Source organism: Phocoena sinus, chromosome 1 (genome assembly GCF_008692025.1).
Source record: "Phocoena sinus isolate mPhoSin1 chromosome 1, mPhoSin1.pri, whole genome shotgun sequence".
NCBI lineage: Eukaryota > Metazoa > Chordata > Mammalia > Artiodactyla > Phocoenidae > Phocoena > Phocoena sinus.
In genome coordinates, this window is record NC_045763.1 from 130,215,771 (window position 1) to 130,231,013 (window position 15,243).

General features: G+C 38.8%; 1 protein-coding gene across 2 annotated transcripts in view; it reads right to left on the reverse strand.

Annotated features, from left to right (window-relative positions):
• The window catches only part of ANKRD45 (ankyrin repeat domain 45), a 56,601-nt gene that overhangs the window by 9,636 nt on the left and 31,722 nt on the right, over positions 1-15,243 (reverse strand). For both annotated transcript variants that reach the window (XM_032636202.1, XM_032636195.1), the window contains exons 4-5: positions 13,311-13,405; positions 12,147-12,285 (exon numbers count right to left, since the gene is read on the reverse strand). In XM_032636202.1, the coding sequence (XP_032492093.1) occupies positions 12,147-12,285; positions 13,311-13,405 (234 nt within the window). The remainder of the gene's footprint in view (positions 1-12,146; positions 12,286-13,310; positions 13,406-15,243) is intronic.

The window sequence follows — 15,243 nt, forward strand, 5'->3', positions numbered from 1 at the left end:
GACCCATCCCAGCCATAGGAGCACCCGTTGTCCACTCAGATATCCCACAGGCACTGAGTTTACAAAGCAAGCGGCGGTGCTGTGGATCACATGCCATGGGGAGAAGGCTCTGCTTTCAGCCCCGCCTCCACGTGTGGGCAATCTGCTGGTGCTTGCATGCTCCCAGAGCTCATAGAGGTGGCAATGAGAAAGAGGCTGCTATGGCAAGCCCCACCCCCCACTTGACTTATGCATTAACAATGGGGTTTCAATGGCGGCACACACTGGCCGTAAGCATGCCAAAAATAAGGTTGCAATGGCGGGTCCTGTCCTTCTCTTTGAGTGCCTCTTAACAATGGCACTTCACTTCTATGGTGGGCCAGGCTTCTTCCACATACACTCTTGGTTGCAGTCCTTACCACACTCCAGGCCCTTCAGGCTGCCTCCGCAGGGCTAACCCCAGTACTCTCCCCAGGTCTGTCCTCTGAAGCCCGAGTTTTTGCAACCAGCCCTCACATGTAGGTCCACATCTCAGACTGGGGACTTCAGCAAGGCAGCACAGATCCTCTGTGCCGGTCTCTCTCTGTTCTTCCTGCTGCCAACCAGCTTCTACGCTCTCCTCCAAGCCTCTGAAGCTCCCTTTCTGTCCCAGGTGATCTCTCCACCAGTGCAGGGGCTTCCCAGGGTACGAGAACCTTTCCTCTTTCATAGCTCTCTCCCAGGGGCACAGGTCCTATCCTGCTTGCTTCCTTTGTTTTTTTTTCTTTCATCCTACCCAGTTACATGGAGATCTTCCTCACACTTCTGCGTGTCTGAGATTTTCTGCCAGAATTCAATAGGTATTCTGTGATAACTGTTCCACGTGTAGATGTATTCATTATGTATTTGTGGGAAAAGGTGAGCTCCACGTCGTTCTATTCCACCATCTTGATTGGAGCCTCTGCAATTCTTCCTCAGAGATGAGAAGGGAAGGAGGGAGGGTTGTTGGGCCAGACTAACAATAGTGGTAGCTTGGTGGGGAAAGGTGGGAAGTGAACTGTATAACCAACAACTCGTCTTAACCATCTCATTCCTGGACTATACTGGTCTCACTCTCTCTGGTCTCTTCTCCCTCCAATCCATTTTGCAAGGACAGCCAGATTATTCTCCACTACTTAATCCCTCGTCTCTCCTACCCCAAACAAAGCCTTTAATGGCAACCCACTGCATTGAAAGTAAAGTCCAAACTTTGAAGCTTATAATTCAGTACTTTTTAAAAAATTATTTATTTTATTTTTGGGTGTGTTAGGTCTTCATTGCTATGCACGGGCTTTCTCTAGTTGCAAAGAGCGGGAGCTACTCTTCATTGCAGTGCATGGGCTTCTCATTGCAGAGGCATCTCTTGTTGCAGAGCACAGGCTCTAGGCACGCGGGCTTCAGTAGTTGCATCGCGTGGGCTCAGTAGCTGTGGCTTGCGGGCTCTAGAGTGCAGGCTCAGTAGTTGTGGCACACGGGCTTAGCTGCTCCATGGCATGTGGGATCCTCCCGGTCCAGGGATCGAACCTGTGTCCCCTGCATTGGCAGATGGATTCTTAACCACTGCACCACCAGGGAGGTCCCTAATTCAGTACTATTAATGAAATGATCACAAGCTAACTTTCCAACCTTATTTTCTACTCTTCCTTAATGTGTACTCAACTACAATCAGCCAGATGGATACTGACCACTTCCCTAGTCCCATATTTCAACTTTTCATCATTATGTTGTGTTTCATTCCAGAATTCCCTACATATTCCACCTTGGTTACCTATCCTTTCAGGCAATTCCTCTTTCTTCATGATGCCTTCCCTTTATGCTTAGGCTTCCCTGAACATACACAGCTCTTAGTTTATCTTTTCAAGTAGGCATGTTTACTCACAAAGTGGTTGGTGGACTCCTTAAAGACAAGGATGGTGTAAAGGCATCTATTTCCCTTCAGGGGACCTAGGAGAGTGCTATGTGTATGCTCATTCGACATTAGGTACAGTTGGCAAGGGACAGTTTGTCATACTACCTAGAACAGATTCAGTGCCTTAACCTTTAAAAAACCATGGCTCCTTTTGATAAACATAAAAATCTTAAGTACTGGGTATCCACATACAAAAGAATGAAGCTGGACCCCCTAGCTCACACCATATACAAAAATTAACTTAAAATGGATCACAGACATATTTAGACATAAGGGCTAAAAAAACTACAAAACTCTTACAAAAAAACATAAAAGTAAATATTGGTGACCTTAGATAAGGCAATGTTTCTTAGATATGACACAGCACAATCAGCAAAAGAAAAAATAGATAAATTCGACTTCATCAAACTTAAAGCCTTTTGTGCTTCAAAGAACACAATTAAGAAAATGAAAAGATAATCCACATAATGGGAGAAAATATTTGCAAGTCATATATCTGATAAGAGACTTGTACCCAAGATACATAAAAACCTTTACAATTCAACAATAAGAAGAAAAATACATACATGTGGAGACTAAACAACATGCTACTAAAAAACCAATGAGTCAATAAATAAATCAAAGAGAAAAACAGAAAATACCTCAAGATAAACAAAAATGGAAACACAACTTTTCAAAATCTATAGAGGATGTAGGAAAGGCAGTTCTAAGAGGAAAGTTTATAGCAATATAGGTATACCTCAAGAAACAAAAATATCTCAAATAAACAACCTAACCTTCCATGTAAAGGAATTAGAGGAACTTCCCTGGTGGTCCACTGGGTAAGAATCCATGCTCCCAATGCAGGGGGCAGGGGTTTGGTCCCTGTCGGGGAACTAGATCCCACATGCATGCCACAACTAAGAGTTCACATGCTGCAACTAAGAAGCCCGTGTGCCGCAACTAAGAAGCCCACATGCTGCTACTAAGAAGCCTGCATGCCACAACTAAGAAGTCCGCATGCCGCAAATAAGATGTCCACATGCCAGAATTAAAGATCCCACATACCACAATCCCGCATGCTGCAACTAAGACCCAGCACAGCCAAAATAAATAAATAAATAAATAATAAATTTAAAGTACTGTCATTTTAAAAAAAGGAATTAGAAAAACAAAGCCCAAAGTTAGCAGATGGAAAGAAAAAAATAAATATCAGAGCAAAAACAAACAGAGATCAAAAAAACAACAGAAAAGATCAATGAAACCAAGAACTGGTTTTTTGAAAAGGTAAATAAAATTGATAAACCTTTAGCCAGGCTCATCAAGAAAAAAAAGAGAGAAGACCCAAATAAACAAAATAAGAAATGAAAGAGGAGAAATAACAACTGCTATCACAGAGATACAAAAAAATCATAAGAGAATATTATGAACAGTTACATGCCAACAAATTGAACAACCTAGAAGAAATGGTCAAATTTCTAGAAAAACACAACTTTCAAAGACTAAATCAAGAAGAAATAGACAATCTGAACAGACCAATCATTACCTGTGAAATTGAAACTGTAATTTTAAAAACTTCCAGAAAGCAAAAGACATGACTAAATGGCTTCACAGAAGAATTGTACCAAACATACAAAGAAGAGTTAATACCTAACCTTCTCAAACTATTCCGAAAAATTTTTAAGATGGGAGAACACACCCAAATGCATTCTATGATGCCACCATTACCCTAATACCAAAATGAGTCAGGATGGCAGTGTGGGAAGACTCCAAGTTAGCATCTCCCCACAACTAGGGCACCTGCCAGCCACTGGTGGGAAACCCTGACGCCCAAGGAGATGGGAGGAACCCCGAAGTGAAATGGTGGGACTGAGAGGGGAGGAGAAGTGGAAGCCAGACAGAATCAGCACCCCTGAGGCCAGGAGATCAGGACAGGCAGGCGGGAAGAGCCTTCCAGGATGAGTGGGAAAGCAGCAGAGGGCAACTGCCCCACCCACTCGGGCCCAGGGAGCCTGCTGAGCTCCCAGGGTGGTCTCCTGCCCTCCAGGGCTCCGCTTCCCCATGGCCGCATTGGTACTGGGGGCATAGGGGGGGACGCCAGGGAGATCAGGACAGGCAGGCAGGAGGGGTCCTCTGAGAGGAGCGGGAGAGGAGCAGAGGGCATTTGCCCCACCCATTCGAGCCCAGGAAGCCTCCTGGGCTCCCAGGTGAGGTCCCCCACTCTCTGAGACCAGGGGTGGTAGGCAAGCCTGAGCCCCTTCTTTTGTGTTGAGGCTAAACCCCGCCCCCCACAGCCCCCAGGGCCTTTTCCAGCCCTGTGGGTCCTGAGCATAGGCCACGCCCACCACCCAAACCTTGCCCTTGCTTAGGCCCCGCCCTCCACAGCTAAGGCCTCCCCCCCTTTTTCGTTTTTTCTTTTTTTTCTTTTCCCTCCTCTTTTTCACTATTGTGGTACAGTTGTAAATTCTGCTTGTTTAGTTATCTACATTTTTATTTTTATATTCTTTCTCACATATCTGTTAGTTTACTAGTTTAATTCTATTTTTTACTTTGTTATGATTCTCTTTTTTTTTTTTTGCCACCCCATATGGCTTGCAGTATCTTGGTTCATGAGCCGGGGGTCAGGCTGAAGCTCCTGCACTGGGAACTCCGAGCCCGAACCACTGGACTAACAGAGAACCTCAGTCCCTAGGGAATATTCATCAGAGTGAGGTCTCATGGAGGTCCTCAACTCAGCACCAAGACTCACCTCTACACAACAGCCTACAAATTCCAGTGCTGAAAGCCTCAGGCCAAACAATCACCAAGACAGGAACACAATCCCACTCATTTAAAAAAAAGAAAAAAATGAGACAGCAAAAAAATATGTCACAGATGAATGAACAAGGTAAAACCCTACAAAACCAAACAAATGAAGAGGAAACAGGCAATCTACCTGAAAGAGAATTCATTGTAATGATAGTAAAGATGATCCAGAATCTCAGAAATAGAATGGAGGGATGGACTGAGAAAATAAAAAAAATATTTAACCAAGATCTAGAAGAACTAAAGAACAAACAAATAACTGAAATGAAAAATACACTAGACAGAATCAATAACAGAATAACTGAGGCAGAAGAACTAATAAGTGAGCTGGTAAACAAAATGGTGCAAATAACTGCCAAGGAGCAGAATAAAGAAAAAAGAATGAAAAGAATTGAAGACAATCTCAGAGATTTCTGGGACAACAGTAAATGCACCAACATTTGAATTATAGGGGTCCCAGAAGAAGAAGAGAAAAAGAAAGGGTATGAGAAAATATCTGAAGAGATTATAGGTGAAAACTTCCCTAACATGGGAAAGGAAATAGTCACCCAAGTCCAGGAAGTGCAGAGAGTCCCATACAGGATAAACCCTAAGAAAAACACACCAAGACACATATTAATCAAACTAACAAAAATTAAATTCAAAGAAAAAATATTAAAAGCAGCAAGAGAAAAACAAAAAATAACATACAAAGTAATCCCCATACGGTTATCAGCTGATTTTTCAGCAGAAACTCTGCAGGCCAGAAGGGAATGGCAGGATATACTTAAAGTGATGAAACAGAAAAACCTACAACCAACATTACTCTACTCAGCAAGGATCTAACTGAGATTCAACAGAGAAATCAAAAGCTTTTCAGACAAGCAAAAGCTAAGAGAATTCAGCACCACCAAACCAGCTGTACAACAAATGCTAAAGAAACTTCTCTAGGTGGGAAACACAAGAGAAGAAAATGACCCACAAAAACAAACCCAGAACAATTAAGAAAATGGTAATCAGAACATACATATCAATAATGACCTTCAACATGAATGGATTAAATGCTCCAACCAAAAGACACAGACTGGCTGAATAGACATGAAAACAAGACCCATATATATGCTGTCTACAAGAGACCCACTTCAGACCTAGGGACACAAACAGACTGAAAGTGAAGGGATGGAAAAAGATATTCCATGCAAACGGAAATCAAAAGAAAGCTGGAGTAGCAATACTCGTATCAGACAAAATAGACTTTAAAATAAAGACTGTTACAAGAGATAAGGAGGGACACCACATATTGATCAAAGGATCAATCCAAGAAGAAGAGTTAACAATTATAAATATTTATGCACCCAACACACAAGCACTTCAATACATAAGGCAACTGCTAACAGCTATAAAAGAGGAAATCAACAGTAACACAATAATAGTGGAAGACTTTAACACCTCACTTACACCAATGGACAGATCATCCAGACAGAAAATTAATAAGGAAACACAAGCTTTAAATGACACAACAGACCACATAGATTTAGTTGATATTTACAGGACATTCCATCCCAAAACAGCAGATTACACTTTCTTCTCAAGAGCACATTGAACATTCTCCAGGATAGATCGCATCTTGGGTCACAAATCAAGCCTCAGTAAATTTAAGAACATTGAAATCATATGAAGCATCTTTTCTGACCACAATGCTATGAAGTTAGAAATCAATCACAGGGGAAAAAACATAAAAAACACAAACACATGGAGGCTAAACAATACAATATTAAATAACCAAGAGATCACTGAAGAAATCAAAGAGGAAATCAAAAAATACCTACAGACCAATTACAACGAAAATACGACAATCCAAAAGCTATGGGATGCAGCAAAACCAGTTCTAAGAATGAAGTTTATAGCAATATAAGCCTACCTCGAGAAACAAGAAACATCTCAAATAAACAATCTAACCCTACACTTAAAACAAGTAGAGAAAGAAGAACAAAGAAAACCCAAAGTCAGTAGAAGGAAAGAAATCATAAAGATCAGATCAGAAATAAACGAAATAGATACAAAGAAAACAATAGCAAAGATCAATAAAACTGAAAGCTGGTTCTTTGAGAAGATAAACAATATTGATAAACCATTAGCCAGACTCCTCAAGAAAAAGATGGAGAGGACTCAAATCAATAAAATTAGAAATGAAAAAGGAGAAGTCACAAATGACACCACAGAAATACAAAGGATTATAGGAGACTACTACAAACAACTATATGCCAATCAAATGGAAAACCACAAAGAAATGGACAAATTCTTGGAAAGGTACAATTTTCCAAGACTGAACTAGGAAGAATAAGAAAATATAAACAGACATATCACAAGTAATGAAATTCAAACTATAATTAAAAATCTTCCAACCAACAAAACTCCAGGACCAGGTGGCTTCATAGGTGAATTCAATCAAACATTTAGAGAAGCACTAACACCCATCCTTCTCAAACTCTTCCAAAAAATTGCAGAGGGAGAAACACTCCCAAATTCATTCTACAAAGCCACCATCACCCTGATACCAAAACCAGAAAAGATATCACAAAAAAAGAAAATTACAGACCAATATCACTGATGAACATAGATGCAAAAATCCAGAACAAAATACTATCAAACAGAATCCAACAACACATTAAAAGGATCAAACACCATGATCAAGTGAGATTTATCCTAGGCATGCAAGGATTCTTACATATACGCAAATCAATCAATGAGATACACCGTATTAACAAATTAAGGAATAAAAACCATATGATCACTTCAATAGATGCAGAAAAAGCTTTTGACAAAATTCAACACCCATTTATGATAAAAACTCTCCAGAAAATGGGCATAGAGGGAAACTACCTCAACATAATAAAGGCCATATATGACAAACCCACAGCAAGCATCATCCTCAATGGTGAAAAACTGAAAACATTTCCACTAAGATCAGGAACAAGACAAGGATATCCACTCTTGCCACTATTATTCAACATAGTTTTGGAAGTCTTAAAAGAAATAAAAGTAATCCAAATTGGAAAAGAAGGAGTAAAACTGTCACTGTCTGCAGATGACATGATACTATACATAGAAAATCCTAAAGATGCCACCAGAAAACTACTAGAACTAATAAATGAATTTGGTAAGGTTGCAGGATACAAAATTAATGCACAGAAATCTCTGGCATTCTTATACACCAACAATATAAAATCAGAAAGAGAAATTAAGGAAACAATCCCACTTACCATCACAACAAAAATAATAAAATACCTAGGAATAAACCTGCACTAGGAGGCAAAAGACCTGTACTCAGAAAACTATAAAACACTGATGAAAGAAATCAAAGATGACATAAACAGATGGAAAAATATACCATGTTCTGGGATTGGAAGAATCAATATTGTGAAAATGACTATACTACCCAAAGCAATCTACAGTATCAATGCAATCCCTATCAAACTACCAATGGCATTCTTCACAGAATTAGAACAAAAAATTTTACAATTCATATGGAAACACAAAAGACCCCAAATAGCCAAAGCAATCTTGAGAAAGAAAAATGCAGTTGGAGGAATCAGGCTCACCCACTTCAAACTATACCATAAAGCTACAGTAATCAAGACAGTATGGTACTGGCACAAAACCAGTATAGATCAATGGTACAGGATAGAATGCCCAGAGATAAACCCACGCACATATGGGCACCTAATTTACGACAAAGGAGGCAAGAACATACAGTGGAGAAAAGACAGCCTCTTCAGTAAGTGGTGCTGGGAAAACTGGACAGCTACATGTAAAAGAATGAAATTAGAACACTCTCTAACACCATACACAAAAATAAACTTCAAGTGGATTAAAGACCTGAATGTAAGACCAGACACTATAAAACTCTTAGAGGAAAACATAAGAAAAACACTCTTTGACATAAAGACACTATTTGCATATGACAAGATACTCTATATAGAAAACCCTAAATTCTCCACCAAAAAACTATTAGAACTAATAAACGAATTCAGCAAAGTTGCAGGATACAAGATTAATATAAAAAAATCTGTTGCTTTTCCATATGTTAATAATGAACTATCAGAAAGAGAAAGCAAGAAAACAAGCCTGTTTAAAATCCTATTCAAAATCGCATTAAGAAAACCTAGGAATAACTGTAACCTCAGAGGTGAAAAACCTATACTCTGAAAACTATAAAACATGAATGAAAGAATTTGAAGATGATAAATGGAAATGGAAAGACATCCCATGTTCCTGGATTAGAAGAATTAATATTGTTAAAATGTCCACACTACACAAAGCAATCTACAGATTTAATGCAATCTCTCTCAAAATACCAATGGCATTTTCCACAGAACTAGAACAAATCATACTAAAATTTATATGTAACCACAAAATACTCCAATGCAATCTTGAGATAAAAGAACAAAGCTGGAGGTATCACATGCCCTGACTTCAGAGGATACTACAAAACTACAGTAATCAAAACAGCATGGTGCTGGCACAAAACAGAAAATTAGATCAAGGAACAGAAAAAAGAGCCCAGAAATAAACCCACACACTTATGGTCAATTAATCTATGACAAAGGAGGCAAGACTATACAATGGAGAAAAGATGGTCTCTTCAATAAGTGGTGCTGGGAAAACTGGACAGCTACATGTAAAAGAATGAAATTAGAACATTTTCTCACACCATATATAAAAATAAACTCAAAATGGATTAAAGATCTAAATGTAAGACCTGAAACGATAAAACTCCTAGAACACAGCATAGGCAGAACACTGTTTGGCATAAATCACAGCAATAATTTTTTGGATCTGTCTCCAAAGGCAAAAGAAACAAAAGCAAAAATAAACAAAGGGGACCTAATTAAACTTAAAAGCTTTTGCACAGCAAAAGGAACCATGGTCAAAAAGGAAAGACAACCTACAGAATATATGCAAATGATGCAACCAACAAGGGGGTTTTATGCAAAATATACAAACAGCTCAGACAACTCAACATCAAAAAACCAAAAAGTCTGATTAAAAAATGGGCAGATCTGAATTTTTCAAAAATCAGACATTTTTCCAAAGAAGACATACAGATGGCCAACAGGCATACAAATAGACACTCAACATCACTAATCATCAGAGAAACGCAAATCAAAACCACAATGAGTTATCCCCCCACACCTGTCAAAATGGCCATCTTCAAAAAGTCCATAAATAACAAATGTTGGCAAGGATATAGAGAAAAGGGAACCCTCTTGCACTGTTGGTGGGAATGTAAATTGGTGCAGCCACTGTGGAAACAGTATGGAGATTCCTCAAAAAACTAAAAATAGAACTACCATATGATCCAACAGTTCCACTCCTGAGTGTATATCTGAAGAAAATGAAAACACTAATTCAAAAAGAAACATGCATCCCAATTTTCATAGCAGCATCAATTTACAATAGCCAAAATATAAAAGCAACCGAAGTGTCCCTCAAGAGGTAAGTGGATATAGAACTCCCTGGTGGTCCAGTGGTTAGGACTTGGTACTTTCACTGCCAGGGCCCAGGTTCAATCCCTGATTGGAGAACTAAGATCCCACAAGCTGACTGGTGTGGCCAAAAATAAAACCAAAAAAAACAAAGCAAAACAAAGAGATGAATGGATAAAGAAGATGTGTCGTGTGTGTGTGTGTGTGTGTCTGTGTGTGTGTGTGTGTCTGTGTGTGTGTTTATATATGTATGTTTACTCAGCCATAAAAAAGAATGAAATTCTGCCATTTGCAACGACATGGATGGACCTAGAGGGTATTATGCTTAGTGAAATAAGTCAGAGAATGTCATATACTCTATGTTATCACTTACATGTGGAGTCTAAAAAAATTTTTATAAAACAAATGAATATAACAAAACAAACAGACTCACAGATATAGAGAACAAACTAGTGGTCACCAGTGGGAGAGAGAAGACGGGAGGGGCAAGATAGGGGTAGGGGATTAAGAGATATAAACTACTACACATAAAATAAATAAGCAACAAGGATATATTGAACAGCACAGGGAAGTGTAGCCATTATTTTGTAGTAACTTTAAATTCTATTAAAATATTGAATTACTATGCTGTACACCTGAAACTAATATAATATTATAAATCACCTATACTTCAATTAAAAACATAAGAAGACAACTCAACTTAAAAATGGGCAAAAGATTCAGAGACATTTCTCCAAAGAAAATATACAAATGGCCAGTAAGCACTTGAAAAAATGTTTAACATCACCAGTAATTAAGGAAATGCAAATCAGAACTACATTAAGATACTTCATACCCACTAGAACAGCTAAATAAATTTTTTTAAGATAATAACAAATGTTGATAACAATGTGGAGAAATTGGAATCCTCATATATATTGCTTATGGGAATGGAAGTATGGAAAAAGTTTGGCAATTCCTCAAAAGGTCAGAAATAGAGGTACTATATGACCCCAGCAATTCTACTCCTAAATATATACCCAAGAGAAATGAAAGCATGAGGCCACACAAAAATTTGTACACAAAAATTCATGGCAGCATTATTTATAATAGTCAAATGAGTAGAAACTCAAGTGTCCATCAATTAATGAATGGATAAAGTTGAATCCATACAATGGACTATTGTTCAGCGATAAAAAGGAATACTGACACATATTACAACATGGATAAACCTTAAAAACATTATGCAAAGCGAAAGAAGCCAGATACAAAAGGCAACAGACTATATGATCTATCTCTGATCTATCTATCTATCTGATCTATCTATCTCTGAAATGTTCAGAACAGGCAATCCATAGAGATAAAAAGTAGATTAGTAGTTGCCAGGGACTTGTGGAAGGGAGGAATGGGCAGTGACTACTAATAGATATGGTGTGTCTCTTCGGGCTGGTAAAATGTTCTAAAATTAGACAGTGGTGATGATTATATAAATCTGAAAAACGCTGAATTTTTCATTTTTTAAACGGTGAATTTTATGGTATGAGAATTCTATCTCAATAAAGCTGATATTTTTAAAATCTTAGGTACACCTGCCACCAAGATTCTGACAGTGCACCTTCTCCACTGACAGGACAGTATTCCCACAATACGTTTTTCAAACTATAGAGTTACATTACTGAAAATGTTTTTTTCAAATTCTGCTGCTCTATCTCCTTGAAGGACATGTCTTCCTGGTTGAAAATCACTGGTCAAAACTATAGTAAATTACATAAAATTAAATGATTAACGATGATAATAAGATTAGTACTAGACATTCTCTGTAGAAATAACTGTCATTATTTTTATTATTAATATTGTAACTCAATGAAACTGAGTTACAGATTAGTGCCTGTAACAAGGTTAATGGCTACTTAATGAAGACTGTTGAAATCAGATTATCTCAGAAATAACAACATTGAACCTAATTTTCATCTTTTCCGACATTCAAACCATTTTTATCCAAAACTTACGTGGTGTAGCCATTTTTGTGAAGATAGGAGTCACAATATCTTCCAATTGCTGTTTCTGCTCAAAAAGCTCATTAATGGAAGCTTCTAAATGGGTTTCCAGCCATTCATTTTTTATACGGCATGCATTGAGGATGGTATTCTAGAGACAGAAACAGAGAATTTACTTTCCACTTGTTTATTTAAAAATAAAATTCTATATAGTATCCTAAACCAGCACTGTGCAACAGAACTTTCTGTGATGATGGAAATGTTCTGTATCTGCATTGTCCAATACAGTCACCATTAGACATACATAGCCAATGAGCACTAGAAAAGTGGCTGAGGAAGTGAATTTTTAATTTTACTGAATTTTAATTAATTCTAATTTAAATAATCTCATATGGCTAGGGGCTACTATATCTGACAGTGCAGTTCTAACATTAGTGGAATGTGCGTATAAAGAAACTCATAATCTAGAGTCATGAAGCCTTGGGCCAGTCTACACCTTCTCCCTAATTCTTTATTTTCAATGAGCCTGTGATAAAGAAAAGTGTTTGCAAAGGTTGGAAAAAAATGGGTGGATGGTATGAGCTGCATGCAACTCAACGGGCAATGACGAGGATATTTTATTCCTTCTCAGGTGGTTCACAGGAGAAGAAAGTGCAAGAAATGCAAAAAGAGCTCCACCTCACTGAAAACCTCTCAATTTGCATTGCAAAACCATCTCTTTGAACGTGAGCAGCAAACTGCTGATATCTGATTTAAGATGTTCATTACTCTATAGGTTGTAATAATATAGAGACACAAATAAATGTATATGCAAAAAAATAAAAAATAAAGGGCTTCCCTGGTGGCGCAGTGGTTGAGAGACCGCCTGCCGATGCAGGGGACACGGGTTCGTGCCCCAGTCCGGGTAGATCCCACATGCCACGAAGCGGCTAGGCCCATGAGCCATGGCCGCTGAGCCTGCGCGTCCGAGCCTGTGCCCCGCAACGGGAGAGGCCACAACAGTGAGAGATCCGCGTACCGCAAAAAAAAAAAAAAAGAAAGGAATAAATGAAGGAAGGGAGGGAGAAGGGAGCAGTGAGGACCTCTACCTACCTCTAGGGCATTAGTGTAGAAATTAAAGATACAAGGCAAAAATCTCGGAAGACTTCAGAGCAAACTATAATCACAATGCAGTACCTTGTCTTCCTTAAAAAGCTTCCCTGGTCCCTTTGCTGTATCTGTAACAATTGCAGAGACCTTTGCAATATATTTTTTTAGCGCCAGCCTTGCATCTGAAAGAATAGAACAGTAAAATGCATATTAATAAGACAAAGACCAAAAAATATGCATGACAAACATTACATGCTTGTAATGTACATTTATATCTCCAGAGTTTTATAAAGACTGTATAGGAGATTTGTTGCAGTTGTTTTCCTTGCGGAACTTCAAAAGGATAACATTCAACTAGCACAGCACTTTGGGGCACTCACTGTATTCCTAGAATTGCGCTAAAATTTTTAAAGAGCAAATAAACATAAAATGTGATACCCGATACCAAAGAGACTATAGTCTATCAAAACACCTACTCTGGGGAAAGGAACAAAAAACATTTCCAAGAGAAAAACTGTCACTTGCTTTACCTTTCTTTATCCATCAAAATAAATTCAAATAGCTTCCCTCTTTAAAAAAAAAAAAGTGTTTAAAATAATTCCATTCTCTATAGCACATGTCGCAAAATTTGCAAGACCTGTTTAAACAAAATTACAACATTTTGAGAGAAATAAAAGACTCAAGTAAATGGAAAGCTTTACCATATTCTTAGAACAACTGAATATAGTAAATGGTAAATTAGCCTCAAATTAATTTAACAATTGATGTATTCGTTTCCTGTGGCTGCTATAACAAATTGCCATAAATTTGGTGGCTTAAAGCAACATAAGTTTATAGTTTATCCCCTTACAATTCTAGAGGCGAAAAGCCTGAAATCAGTTTAGCTGATTGTGTTGGCAGGGGAGATTCTTTCTGCGGGCTCTGAAGGGAGAATCTATTTTCTTGCTGTTTTCAACCTCTAGTGGCAGCCTGTACCCCTTGGCTGTGCCTCCTTCCTCCATCTTCAATCAAACTACACCACTCCAATGTCTAGCTCCATCATCAAATCACCTTCTCCCGGGCTTCCCTGGTGGCGCAGTGGTTGAGAGACCGCCTGCCAATGCAGGGGACACGGGTTCGTGCCCCGGTCCGGGAAGATCCCACATGCCGCGGAGCGGCTGGGCTCGTGAGCCTGCGCGTCCGGAGCCTATGCTCCGCAATAGGAGAGGCCACAACAGTGAAAGGCCCGCGTACAGAGGAAAAAAAAAAATCCCCTTCTCCTCTTCTGTGTCAAATCTCCTGCCTCTCACTTATAATAAGGACACTTGTAATTACATTTAGGTCCCACCTGGATAATCCAGGATAATCTCCCCATCTGAAGATCCTTAATTTAAGGATCTGCAAAATCCCATATGAGGTAACATTCACAGGTTCCAGGGATTAGAACCTAGATATCTTTGGCAGACTTTTTTCAGCCTACCACAGTCGGCGCTCTGACCTCCCACAACTCCTACATATCCCCCATGCAAAATACATTTACCCCATGCCAACATCCAAAAGTTTCAACCCATTACAACATCAACTCATGTCCAAATGCTCATCTAAAATATCATCAGCTCAAAAGTCTCATCTCATCATCTAAACAAGGTATGCATGAGACATTAGTATGATACATCTATCTTGGGGTAAAATTCCTCTCCATCTGTAGACCTGTGAAACTAGAAAACAAAGTTCTCTGCTCCCAAAATACAATGGTGGGACAGGCACAGAGCAACAGTTATAGATAATGCCATTCCAAAAGTGAGAAATTAGAGGAAAAAAGGAGTCACCACACTCCCAAGTAATTTTGAAATCCCATAGGGCAAATTCTATTAGGTATCAAAGCCTGGGGATAATCATCTGTGGTGTAAGGCTCCATCCTCTTGGCCTGCAGCTCCAGCCTGAGTCATCCTTCCTTTTTCATGAAAGACAGCACGTTTTTGCAGCTGAATAGTTTTGTCAGTCACAGCTTCAAATCCACCATTCATGTTGCAAACAGAAT